Genomic DNA, 13308 nt, shown 5'->3' on the forward strand with positions numbered 1-13308 from the left:
ACACAACTGACCCTACTTTACCTTACTATTTAAAACACGCAAGTGTGTATTTGAACTCAATGGTTCAATGTCTTATGTTGATGCAGAAATGTTTTAAACAGTAAGATTTTAGCAAGAATACATGCATTTGGAAAGTACTACCAATGAGACTTGTTGAACAAGTTGTGTAAGAGTTTGTAAATTTCTATTTTTGGCATTCACTGTGGAGACATAAAAAAAAAAAAAAAAAAAGCCAAACAAAATTTTCTTCAGGGATTCTGTGCAAGACAGGTTGAAGTCGGCTGATTTGCAAATGATCATTTTGTGAATGAAGTATTCCTCTCATTGGTAACCCATTTGTCTACTGTATGTTTATGCCTACTTTTTCTTCAGGTGTGGGTTGATGCTGGAACCCAAATCTTCTTCTCCTATGCCATCTGCTTGGGCTGTCTCACTGCTCTGGGAAGTTACAATGCCTACAACAATAACTGCTACAGGTAAGATAAGAATGTAGATACTAGCAGTTGTATATACATGAATATAAGAATACAGGTGAAGCCCCATTAGTAAAAGGTGATTGATTAGACTGGATGGTTTACATACATCTAACTCAATGTCATACCCAAGTTTATTATATCCATGTCGTACAGTGTAGCTGCATTAAACCTATAAGATTGCTAAAATTGCACAGTCTAAGAGGCTTAATAGGCAGAAAGTCTGTGCCTCTGGTTAAAGGTCCGGCCACAGCTCTGACAATAAGTGTGATCTCCTTCTCTTTCTGTCTGTCTTGCTCTTCAGGGACTGCATCATGCTATGTTGTCTGAACAGCGGCACCAGCTTTGTAGCAGGTTTCGCTATCTTCTCTGTGCTGGGCTTCATGGCTTACGAACAAAACGTTCCCATCGAGGCTGTGGCAGAATCTGGTGAGAGAAAAACAGTCATGTTTCTTCATCAAGTATCAACTTCCAGAGCTGTAATGTGTCCACACATTATATCCAGAGCAGATAGTGTAGACTAGAGAAAGCCTGTCTGAATCTTTGCTTCCCCCATCCATGGTATTGTGCTAAAATGGGTGAACATAACCAGTTACATAACTCCACACTCTTCACCTAGGCTCTTAGACCACCGCATTATGATTTATTCAACTCAGTATGAATGATTTAGAGAATGTGACAGAGCGAGAGATTTGAAATGTTTGTCTTGGAGCATAGTGAGGGCAGAGCTTAATGTTTTAAATAGTGTGTTTCTAAAGGTCTTTCACCAAATGTAGGCATTAAATAAAGCAATGGTATACCAGTTCTTATTTGGAACCAGTCAGACCGGCAGGTCGCTAAGGATGACTTCAGTTTGGTACGCATTTTTTTGCGTTTCCATTGTGAAAAGTTGTGGATGGTACCTTTAGTACCTTTGGAACCCCATTTTTGGTAACTCCTCTGCTTGCGGTACCTAGCACACAGATCTGATACTAAAAGGTGAAGCTAGAAACGCTGCAGTCTGTTAATTTGTGGGTGGGGTTAGAGTTAGTTCATACATTTGTGAATTGTAACTACAAAATGAAAGGATGTCTCCAGCCTCTAGCAGCAGCTGTAGACTGAGAAAAAAAGAATTAAACTAACTTTGCTGACTGCCATCAACTTTTTAGGTGCAGCCAGGAGCTGCAAAACAGGCGGTAATAAAAACACGAAAGGCAGGTTTGTGCCATCAATGTCCATCCACTATAGGTGCTTGCCACTGACAGGCTCAGATTGTTATTTCAAGTGTCTGACAACATTATTGAAATGATCCCTACAGAGATAGAGAGAGAACCTTTTGTTTGACAAGAAACAGCCCCAAAATTGCTATAGCCTAATCCACCAGACTCCATTATAACAGTAATTTTATAGCACACTTCACTATCAACAGAAACTATATAAAACTCATATAGGTCATCTTGGTTCATCTTTCCACTGTCTGAACAACCACAAACCCTGGTTTTAATTAAACCCCTAATTCACTCATTTAGATGTAAAAATGTTTTGGCTGCATGCATGCTGAAATGGCAGTTTATTTACACTGAGTCTGGCGGATTTCACAAAAGTGATTTCGGAACTGTTCCTGAGTAAACAAAAGGATTTTACTTTTGTCACAATCTTGTCCTGATGCCTTTAGACCTTTTGGGAAGACTCCACCTGTAGTATACTATTGACTCATTTAAATTGCCTATGTTAGTTATTCTGTCTTTGTTTTCACTCCTTTGTTTTATTATTAAGGACACTGTGTTTTGGGGTTTCTGTTTATTGCATTATTTTTCGTTCTTTGTCCCTTTCCCTTGTATGTAATCTACACACCTGCCCTGCATCAGCATCATTAGCTCCTTGCCTCTTGTCCTACTGACTCACCTTATTCCCTTCACCTGAGCTTCTCTGCCTTTTTTTTCCATCTGCACCTTATCCCCTCATCTGAATAGTTTGCCTCTATTTGATCCCTGGTTTTGTTTTATGATCTTCAGTTTAGCTTTTTTCCTTCTCAAACCCTAAATACAAAATTATTGAAGTTCTTGTTGCCTTCAGTCTCCTGCATTTGGGTCCACCTATTCCACATCACATGTCACTGTCACTGTAGGGATCCTTTCCATAATGTCACTTATAATAATAATCTGAGCCTATCAGCGACAAGAACAAGCACTTTTAGTTGACAATGCAAAACTGTCTTCAGTTGCACAGTCAAATACATGGTTAAAGTCCTATGAACAACTGATTTCCCAAAACATTGCAAGAAATCAGAGCAAAATGCAACAAAGAAATTATTGTACCCTCATCTTGTCTTGAATTGTCTGAAAAACTCTCACCTCGATGATTTTTTTGGGATGCAGGTCCTGGTCTTGCATTTATTGCATACCCCAAGGCTGTTACTATGATGCCTCTGTCTCCACTTTGGGCCTGTCTCTTTTTCATGATGCTCATCTTCCTCGGCCTGGACAGTCAGGTGAGGGCTGCTGGTGTGAGAATACTGAGACTACAGAGAATATTTCACTCACTAGTGAAATTGGAAAGTTGCTGAAGATGTGCAAGTAAAGAAATTCAAGATTTTTTATTCAAGATTTTTTGAATAATTTGCCCTTCTCCCACACTTTGAATTTTATTTGGTGGTGTTTAAATTTAAGTCAGGTAATGTTTGATGAAAAAAAACATGCATGCAGGTCAAATGTCATCAAAACTAATGACTGATTTTGTGTATTTCTGTGTAAGATATGAGCTCATGATCGTAATTGAAATGTTTAACCGCTAGTGAATAACTATGTTGTCTTTAAAGAGCACTCAATATGCTCATTTTCAGTTTCTTCTACGTCATGTTCATATGCTTTCATGTTGGAATCAAATGCACAAATGCATGAATAAATCTTCGAAACACAAGCGGACATGTTCCAGCAGAAAAATGATCAGAAATCTGGAACAAATTAGCAACATCAGTGACGAAGATTGCACGTGTCCCTGATATTAGCTTGTAGCTTCATGCAGCATTGGACATAATGTAAACACTTGCAGTAGTGTGCCCTAAGTAGTCACTAGGTCTCATTTACTGTACCACAGCAATGTCTTGTCATCTGTTAGTAATTAATTTATTAACCAAACAAGGCATTTAAGACATTTATGTTGTTTATTTTGCAGTTTGTGTGTGTGGAGAGTTTAGTGACAGCTGTGGTGGACATGTACCCAGAGACCTTCAGGAGAGGCTACCGCAGAGAGCTGCTGATTCTGGGCATGTCTATAGCCTCCTTCTTCATAGGACTTATCATGTGTACAGAGGTAAGACTCAGTTCATTGTGAATCTTGAAGGGAATTATCTGCTAAAAGCAATGCTACAAGTGTGACTTATTTATAACCATTTTTTGGAATGATGAACAGTTATTTGCTGGGGTAACAGGAAGAATTATTTACATGTCCAGCAGAAACCAGGGAAAGAAAGTAAAAAGTTCATTAAACTACATTAAACAAAAAAACTTTAAACTTCTCTGCCATAGCAAAGGCATTGCTGTAGCATCAGTCTGTGTTGACTGTGGGCTTAAAGCCTTTCAGTGGCCGCCTCTCTCAGATGGTGACATACTTCTTGCACCTGTGAGATTAATATACTTGCATCATGTGATCTGCTGTCTTTTATTGTTCAGTAGTTGTGAAATGACTCAGGGGTCTTTTCTACTGGACGCTTTGTTTTCAGTCCTGAAGGTCGAGTTATTTATGTAGAGCTGCATTCATGTCACCAGCTCTGTGTGCTTTTAAGACCTTTCATCTTGATGTCATAGTAACAGAAGAAGAGGGTCCTCACACTATCAAGAAGGTCTTTCTTCCACTAAAAGCTTTTCATGTGTCCATATGCTCTGCTCTCCTTCCATCTCCACTGTAAACCTGCTGTGCTGTTCTCTAGTGGCCCATAATGGCCATGAAACAAGGGAGAAAATATTTAATGCAATATTAAAGTACAGCACTTTCTCTGTTTTTTTGTCTGTTATAGACAGCTGCATTGACTTGACCTCTGTCATTGTCATTACTAAAATCACCAATTTCTCCCCCTGCTTTTGCTCGTCTTCAGCACTACCTGCACTCTAGACATTTTATTCCTTTCTGCCTCCAAAGAGACATCATGAATAAACTGTCAGAGGCCTAGACTGGGATTAAAGCACAGTTCAAAAGGTCCTCTGGGAGTGTCGTTCAATACCTGGCTGAAATATAAAAACAGTCACTGAGACATTTTGGATATATTCGTAGCTGTTAAGGAGTAGTTTAGAGCTGTGATGTAACCCTACTCTCAGATTCATGTGAGATTTTATTTATGATGACCCTTTTAGTGGAGGGAGTAGATGAGTTGGTTTGAGTGGAGGAAGGGTAGGTAGGTAGAGTGGAGGGTAAAATGTGAGCACCACAATGAATACATTTACAGGAATAGTTTGTAGATTTTGGGAAATACATTTTTTACTTTCTAGGTGAGAGTTAATTAAGAAGATTGTAGACTGCCCTCTTCCAAAATATGATTATTATTTTAAGCTAAACTATATCTTTTTTCTAGATCAGGCACAAGTAGTTTTGGTGCAACTGCGACCATTTCACAACATTTACCACATTTAAAACTGCAACCCAACAGCAGGTGAAGTGTGGCTCGCCATGTTAATTATATGTGTCTGCAGCTGGGTGGCTGTTCGTGTGTTTAAGTTGGAAGGAAATTCTTTGTAACAGTCCTGCTTAAAACTTTGATTAAAATTATTTTAAAATCCTTTATATTATCACAACGTAAAGTCTGTGAGCTGATCAGGGAGAGCAGGAGAAATACTACTGCACCTATTCAGTGGTCCATACACCGCGGAAGAAAATCCCTGTTTTTTTGACGTACTGTGCTTGGTGAGCAGCTTATTTGGACTGAAAAGGCGCCATGTTAACGTCTCAGAGCAGCAATTACCATCGGCACTGCATAGCAGCTCCCTGCATGCCCCTTTCGGCAACTGCTTGGGATGTTGTCGGCATAAAAAGCATTTACAAGATATTCTGTTATCCACCAGTAGAGGCACTCTCTAGTAATGGGTCCTAAAACCTCGAAATCCGTTGCACTCTCACCTTAGTTCCCTCGTCTTTATTAGCTTCCAGATTTGCCTACAGAAAAATGTCATCTCTGAGACACTCTGTTGTATTCAGAGGGCAAGAACATACCACCCATGTGGTCGTATGGGCTGAAGTTTTTGTTGAAGGATTCTCACGTTCATTTTAAGCTACAGTCGGCTGACTGTTAGCTTAGCGAAGCACAAAGAATAAAAACAGCACGAAAGGATGATGCATTTTGTCGTCACAAATGAAGCAAGATATAGCGTGTTGATGTGCAAGCTTTAAACATTCATGTAGGCTATTTATTTATTCATTTATTTTATTACTTCTACCTTTTGAAAGATCCAGACTAGCCGATTCCCCTGTTCCCAGTCTTTAGGCTTAGCTAAGTTAATCAGCTGCTGGCTCCAGTTTCAACTGACATATTAGAGTGCTGAGGCCGAAAAGGGATTTCCAAAAAATGTTATACTACTACTTACATGTTCAGGAATGGACGTGTCCAGAAAAGTCTGAAATTTCAACTGTTGTCTACATCACTTTAACAAATGTTCTCAATGTATCAGAGTGAAAATGGAGCACTTAAGATCAGACTGTGTATTAGAGATAGCCCTCTGTTGACTGCATGGACGTTTTATTAACACCACATTTGGTGGTAACAACTTAGTACTGGGAACCTCTTGAGTCAGTGAACCATTGTCAAAGTCCCTCTTTTAAATAAGGTATAGGAGATATCAGTGCTGTGTTGCTTTTTACTTCTGTTTATCACTGTGACATTGGTCCCTGACAACCAAATCAAGACCTTATTCATTTAGTATCTAATGTGATGAATCCGCTCCTGATGCTCATACAGATGCTGTGACAAAAAACTGACACGTGTCTCGTCCTATCAGGGAGGGATGTACGTCTTCCAGCTGTTTGACTCATACGCTGCCAGCGGGATGTGTTTGCTGTTTGTGGCCATATTTGAGTCCATATGTATCGGCTGGGTGTACGGTAAGATAATGGTCTCAAATTGATGTTGATTTTGCAATCCTGACCATTCTCACCCCACATATCAATATTCTGTCCTCTCTGTGAACTGAAGAACTGTCACAGATTTCAGCACAGAAAAAGAGCATGTTTTATATTGTATCATGCTTTTATCTTCTCTGCTGTATTAATATTTCTTTTCTGCCCTCTGCTGGAGAATGGACTCAAACACATGCATCGCTCGCATGTGTGTTGTGTAACACACGCAGATCTTTTAACTGAGATATTGAAATGATATTACAGTATTAAAGCAATTTGATTTGATTTTTATTAGGCAAACATAGTGCCTTTTTTTCTGTGTAATTTGGTGTCCTGTATACACTATGAAATTGCAAATTAATTGTCTAATTTAGGCTGAAGAAAACTAACCCCATTATATGAAACCCCATTATATGAATTAATTAACTCAGAATATTTTTACATGCAACAATGCAAAATGTTTGCCTCTTTAAAGAAAGTTTCAGGCAACATTTTATCCACATCTAGTCAGCAGAGCTGTTTAGACGGCTGTACACTGTCAAAAGACATCAATCATGTCATTATTTTGATGTTACACACAGAAACTCTGAGTGACACTTATTTGCATTTCAGGTAGTGACAGATTCTACCTAAATATTGAGGACATGATTGGCTACAAACCTGTCTTCTTCATCAAATGGTGCTGGATGATCCTGACCCCGGGCATCTGTGCTGTGAGTCCGACTGCAGACACAAAATCAACAACAGCAGTAGAAACATATCATGTAGACAGGCTCAGTGGTGATGATGGACATGTTCAGAGGATACTATTTTTTCATCTACTGGCTTGATTGCTTTCAAAAACATGGGAAGAAGGCAATGAGCAACGAAAGAAGAAATGACACAAAATAAGAAAAAAACACCTGAAAATGACCTGAAAATTAGTACATAAATAAATTAAATTAAATTTTAAAAACCCAGGAATGACCTAGAAACAGTGCTCAAAAAATCTAAGAATTTTATAACATAATTTTAAATGTATAATTATGATAATAATAAATATATTTTTCCCGAGCAGCATTTTTTCCCCTAGATATTTTTCCCTAGCTTCTTAAAAATAATTTTCTAATCCACTCATTTCTTGCAGCTTGCAATACATTTATTACCAAGTTGCTCATTGCCTTTTTGCTATGTTTTTCAAAGAAATCACACCAAAGTCGCTCAGGTTTCAGAGGTTTAAATACTTGTGAAAGGCATCTGAAAACAGCACAAAGAAAGTGATTTCACTCCAGGTTTCAAATGGTTAAAAGCAGTGTTTAGTTCTAAAATAAAATAGTTTTTGATTCATCTGGCAAGATAATTTATTAGTTTGTGTGAATTATAAGTGTTACCCTGTAGCTGTTACATTCAGTTACACATGTTTTGGGATTTATATTTAAATATTTCTAAATGCAAGCATTGATTGATACCTGGATAAAGGAGAAAGTAACACATTTGTTCATGTAGGAACTGGTTTAGATTGTTTGGCTCTATCATGTGTGACCTTACATTTACTAGACCTGTATTTACTACACCACCATACTGACTCTGAAATATAAAATATGTGACCTTTATTTACAAATGAGGCATTTCTTACAATATAAATAACCACATTTGCAATTAAGATGTAATTCTCTCCTGCAGGGAATTTTCTTGTTCTTCCTGATTAAATACAAACCGCTGAAGTACAACAACGTGTACACCTACCCTGACTGGGGTTATGGTATTGGCTGGTTCATGGCCATGTCCTCGATGGTCTGCATCCCACTGGGGATTATCTGGATGATCTGGAAGACTCCTGGCACCTTCTCTGAGGTACAAATACACACACAGACAGATCTTACAAGGGTTTCTTTTGGTGAGGCAAAACATTAATGCTCATGCCTTATTGCATGTAGCTTTATCTATATTGTCATTGCAAAATAAACTTTAATACCTTTATATGCTTGTAATTATTGAAGCAAATTTCTTTATAATACCAGTAGGTAGTAGTATTTAATTTAATTTCTTCAAAAGGCAAATGTTTTATTTTGGTTTGCATAGACCGTACATAGGTGAAGGGAGCAAAGTTTGATTTTCCATCAGTCTTTTCAGCCAAGACGCCAAAATAAAATATTGACATTGTATGTTTCGATAAACCACGGATACGTCACATTTATGCGTTTCTTACTTATCAACGTTTCTAAAGTGATGTAGTGCTGATAACATGTACATGAGATGACTTTGTCATCTAAAGGTGGAGGAGATGGTGGAGAAACTAATCAACCAGATAATTTCTGTGATAACCCTGCGGCAAACACGGTCAAAATGCTGTGGATTGAACAGGTTTGATATGAGTTTACCTGCCAAGCAAAATATTAGGAAGATAATGCATAGCAAATGTCTTTTGCAGCAGATATGTCACTCCTCCAAAACAGCAAAGGACAGTGTGACAGTATGTTCAACAAAATATATATATATTAGAATCATTGTCAACAAGACTTACATTTACAGACATAAAAGCAGAACCGCATTAGTGTCTGTTATTCTAAGGATGCCCCATACCACCATGTAATGATGGAAATGACTCATAGTAATCCAGCTGCTGTATCTTTACCATCTGACGTTCTCAGAGGGATTGTGACACAGTAAGATAATCTCCCATCACTGCTCGAGGGAGGATCAAATAAACAAATTGCAGGTTTCTGACATGAGACCATCAGCAGTGGCCTCTGGCTTTTGGCAGACCTGAGGTATGATGAATAGTGACAGAAAAAAGATCAGAGATGTGTTGTTCATGTGTTGGAAAAAAATCAACATGGCATACAAATGTTAAACTAGTGTAGATATCTTAAAAATAGACAGAGAGAAAAAAAAGAGATCTTTTAAAAAAAGTAAATTACACATTACTCTGATTTGGTTATATATATGCTTTTACAATAATACCAATATATTGTGATGGCTTCTTATTTCTCTATGCATGTTGATATCACAATAGCCATTCAGTCAGTTAGCAACTTAACTGGCTAGTTCATGTGAAATTGGTCAGGTGTCTGGAAGATAAACCTTATCTGTTATGATATATGCCATTTATGAAGTGCATGCTTAAATGCTCATCTAGTCACTTGGTCATCCACAAAGTACCTCTACACTGAATAACAAAGAATGATATTAAAGAAATAAACTTTCAGTCTAAAAACTGGAACAAACATGACAATTTTATCTGTGGAGGCATACAATTGCTAAGCAGTAATTCTAGCGTGTTGATGCTTTTTCAGTCCCTTTAAAGAGTATGACTGCATACTCCATACATAAGCTCCTTCTGCATAATGCTGCAATTAGACAGAGCACTGTGGTGGGAATATGAGCGATAACCTCTCTTCTCTCCTGATGCAGAGAATGAAGAAGTTGACAACTCCCAGCCCAGATCTGAAAATGAGAGGGAAGCTCGCTGCTCTCAGTCCTTACGCTGCCAACGATGCAAAACTTAAGGTTGATGGGAAAATATCCACCATCTCAGAGAAGGAGACGCATTTCTAACCGACCACCTGATGAAACAACCAAGCTGCCTGCTGTCTTCTCAATAAGTCCAACAAATGAAAACCACAGCAAACAACAACAACAGTATCCGCACCTACACAAAACAGGAAATGAAACAAATGACTTGGAGTGTTATTTTTGTTTTGTAAAAAAAAAAAGCGGGAAAAAGGAAAAGCTATCACATGATTCGTAGTCTGCTTCTGTTTTGCACAAACTTTGATAACACTTTTTTTCAGTTAACATCGTGACTTAAGCAGCTGTTTCTTTCTTTTCTAACTATTAATATTTTTAAGATCTGTCTGATGACATATGTGGTTAAACATGTCCTGGTACCTTGTCAGTACTGGTCACACTAGTGTCTGGGCCTGTAGAACAAAACCAATGTGCTGTGTTGTAAAAAAAAACTTACACTGTACATTTTCTGGCAAAGTGCTGTGCCTCTTTATTAGGTACTAGGTACCCAAATGTGACTGTCTAAGATGTAGCAGCATGGGGACCATTCTACATAGTTTTGTGTGTTAAGAGGATACTGCAGTGTGTGTTAGCACTAAGGCTATAGGAGGGCAAACCCTGAATACCCCTGCAACTTTGAGTTGTACCAGCTGGGACTGTGGTGGTTTATAGGTCTTCAACAATTCTTTTTTACTTCAATTTAGTGTTGTTGCTAAGCAACATAAGCAGAAACTCAGATGCAGTTGAATGATATTATTTGGCTCTTCCCAGGTTGTCAAATGCAGACCCTTTGGCATCTCATAGAGATGCACGTGGCAAAAAAAAAAACAAAAAACAAAAAAGAGTGTGTATGAACTGCAGTAACAGTATTTTTCCAACTGCAGGAAAATGTAACTGCATCAGACATGAATATGTGCATGCACAAAATGAAACTAATGCTTTCCAGCTGCAGTAGTCTCTAATGGGGACCATCCAGGCGATATAGGAACACGATGGCACCTCTCATAAGAGCCCTTTTCAATGAGACTTTAACACTTAATATCCATCAAACTTTAACTGGATTGACAAAAGGTCCTAGGAAAGTCCATTCGGGTTTAGGGTTTAGTAGACAAATTCTGTTGGACCGTAGTATATTTAAAGATAGTGTTGCTGCTAATAGGTCTTAGTTTAATCTTGACATGCTTATTTGTAGGACTGCCCCTTTAAAGTCAGAGATTCAAATCATCAGTTGACCCCTCAATCGACTGGGATTGCTTCAAGTTGAGCAGTCTTTTTTTTCTTAGCAGCGCACTTCTGGGGATGTTTTGGTCCTCAGATTTTGCTGCAGAGTGCACGCTCTTGACTTTTGCATTACGCTTTGGTACAGGGAGCTGGGAACGGTGGACATGCAATTAGCGGCACAGAGAGGGAGAGATTCTTTGCTTCAAAGTGGTAAATTTACAGCTCGCAGCAGCTTATTATGTTACAGTCTCTGACTTTTCTTTGATATCTAGTGTTGGCAAAAAATGTTACACATTTCTGACCCGTCGTTAGTGCACTTAGCTTGTTTACAATATTATGGGAGTGCAGTGTGTATAGAGAGCAAAACAAATCATCAAACATTTGTACTGAACAGCCAGATTGAATTCGACTGACATCATTCTGAGTCAGGTACAGCCCAACTTATTTCTACACTTTGTATTCTTAATCTAATATTTACAATAAATAAGTTGGTTCAGTGCCATAGTGGCAACAACTTACAATATGGGGCCCCAAACTAAATCATGCTTAGGGCCCCCAAAAGTCAAAGGTCATCCCTATCAAGGGGCGTGACAAAGTGTCAGGATTTGACAACCTGGGGATGAGAACACGTTGGAGGTTTACAGTAATATTGAAGGCAAAATCAATACCTGTAAAACCATCCCCTTTTAGAAATCTATAATGTGACATCTCTTGTTTTTTGGGCTACCAATCTTCACATGGCTACAAATAGTGGGTGACTCGCAGGCTGAGTCAGAAAACACACTTCTCTCTCCTCTAGCTGCCCGCCTATAAGTCTTGGGTATCCGTCATTTCACAGCAATTATGCTGAGCCTAACACAGAGTGACAGACAGATGTGCTTCCACCCCTGCATTTTTATTTCCTGTTCCGCCTGTAGAAGAGAAGATGAACGCCCATCAGATGAGCATTTCAAAACCCATCTGTCTTCTTATCCCCCCCTCCCCCCACTTCATTTTAGTCTTCCCCCTTGTCCCCTTCTCTCTTTTCTCCCGCTGTCCTTCCCTCTCATCTTCAACTTCTGCTTGTCCGCCTCTTTCAATGTTTTTCCACTGCCGTCTTTGGCGTCTCTTCATCACGTGGAGGGCTTGAGCAATGACCCGGGCCTCATATGAAACTGTGATGATGCTGAATGCTTTGCATTTCGTCATAGACTCTGCATTAGTGATAGTCTTGCCATTTTTGTTACCTTTCTTGTACTGGGAGAAAATACATCTAACAGTTTTGCTGTCTGAGCCACTGCAGGAGTGAAAGCAGTCTGTTGCTGTCATCCATTTAATTGTGGGAAGAGTCAATGAGCTGGTCTCATTGTTCAGATCAATCTCAGTCCAATCGACACTGGAATGACTCTGAGTTGTCCTACCTCCCTTCCTTGATTTGTCAGACTTTCTCCTTCCCCTCCTTTCTTCCCTCTGTCCATTGTTTCCTGTTGAAAATGCAATCAGAGCAGAGCATCTGAGGGGATGAAACTCAAATTTCTCTCTTTACAGTTTTCAGGAGGAGGCAAAGAAAGCAGGGGAAGAAATTAGGGATTGATGAGCTGAGGAAGTGCACGATCGAGTAAGTAGCGAGGGAAATCGAGGAAGTCGTTTAGCAACTGAAGCCCCTCCTGTGTAAACTGTGACATCCTCTAGAACATGTGATTGGTCCCGCTGGTGTGGTTGCATTATGACATTATCACCTCCTCACTGATGTTTGTGCAAGTTAATAGTCGTGTGCATTGGAAAAATATAGCCTGCTGTTTAACACTGATCATGTCGATGTATATTTTTACATCTCTTTCTAGATATATGTGGTCTGTTTCTTGACATGAAAGTTGTTTTAAAAGAATTGCTGTATTAAAAAGAATTTGTTCTTTGTTTTGACTTTTGATATGTCGCTCAAAAGATCTTGTTATAGAAATATAATGAAAGGTGTTTTACTGTTCTGTACTGTTCTACACACATTTTGGTATTCACAGGACACATGAACTGTCTGCTTACTCATTTTTAAGAATAAATATTATAA

General features: G+C 38.7%; 1 protein-coding gene across 1 annotated transcript in view; it reads left to right on the forward strand.

Annotated features, from left to right (window-relative positions):
• The window catches only part of slc6a11b (solute carrier family 6 member 11b), a 34241-nt gene extending 22375 nt beyond the window's left edge, over positions 1–11866 (forward strand). The window contains exons 8-15 of the mRNA XM_042506324.1: positions 373–476; positions 778–902; positions 2831–2943; positions 3627–3764; positions 6437–6539; positions 7167–7267; positions 8217–8387; positions 9948–11866. Coding sequence (XP_042362258.1) covers positions 373–476; positions 778–902; positions 2831–2943; positions 3627–3764; positions 6437–6539; positions 7167–7267; positions 8217–8387; positions 9948–10091 — 999 coding nt within the window. The 3' untranslated portion in view covers positions 10092–11866. The remainder of the gene's footprint in view (positions 1–372; positions 477–777; positions 903–2830; positions 2944–3626; positions 3765–6436; positions 6540–7166; positions 7268–8216; positions 8388–9947) is intronic.
• Positions 11867–13308: the final 1442 nt, after the last annotated feature.

Source organism: Plectropomus leopardus, chromosome 2, assembly GCF_008729295.1.
Source record: "Plectropomus leopardus isolate mb chromosome 2, YSFRI_Pleo_2.0, whole genome shotgun sequence".
Classification (NCBI taxonomy): Eukaryota; Metazoa; Chordata; class Actinopteri; order Perciformes; family Serranidae; genus Plectropomus; species Plectropomus leopardus.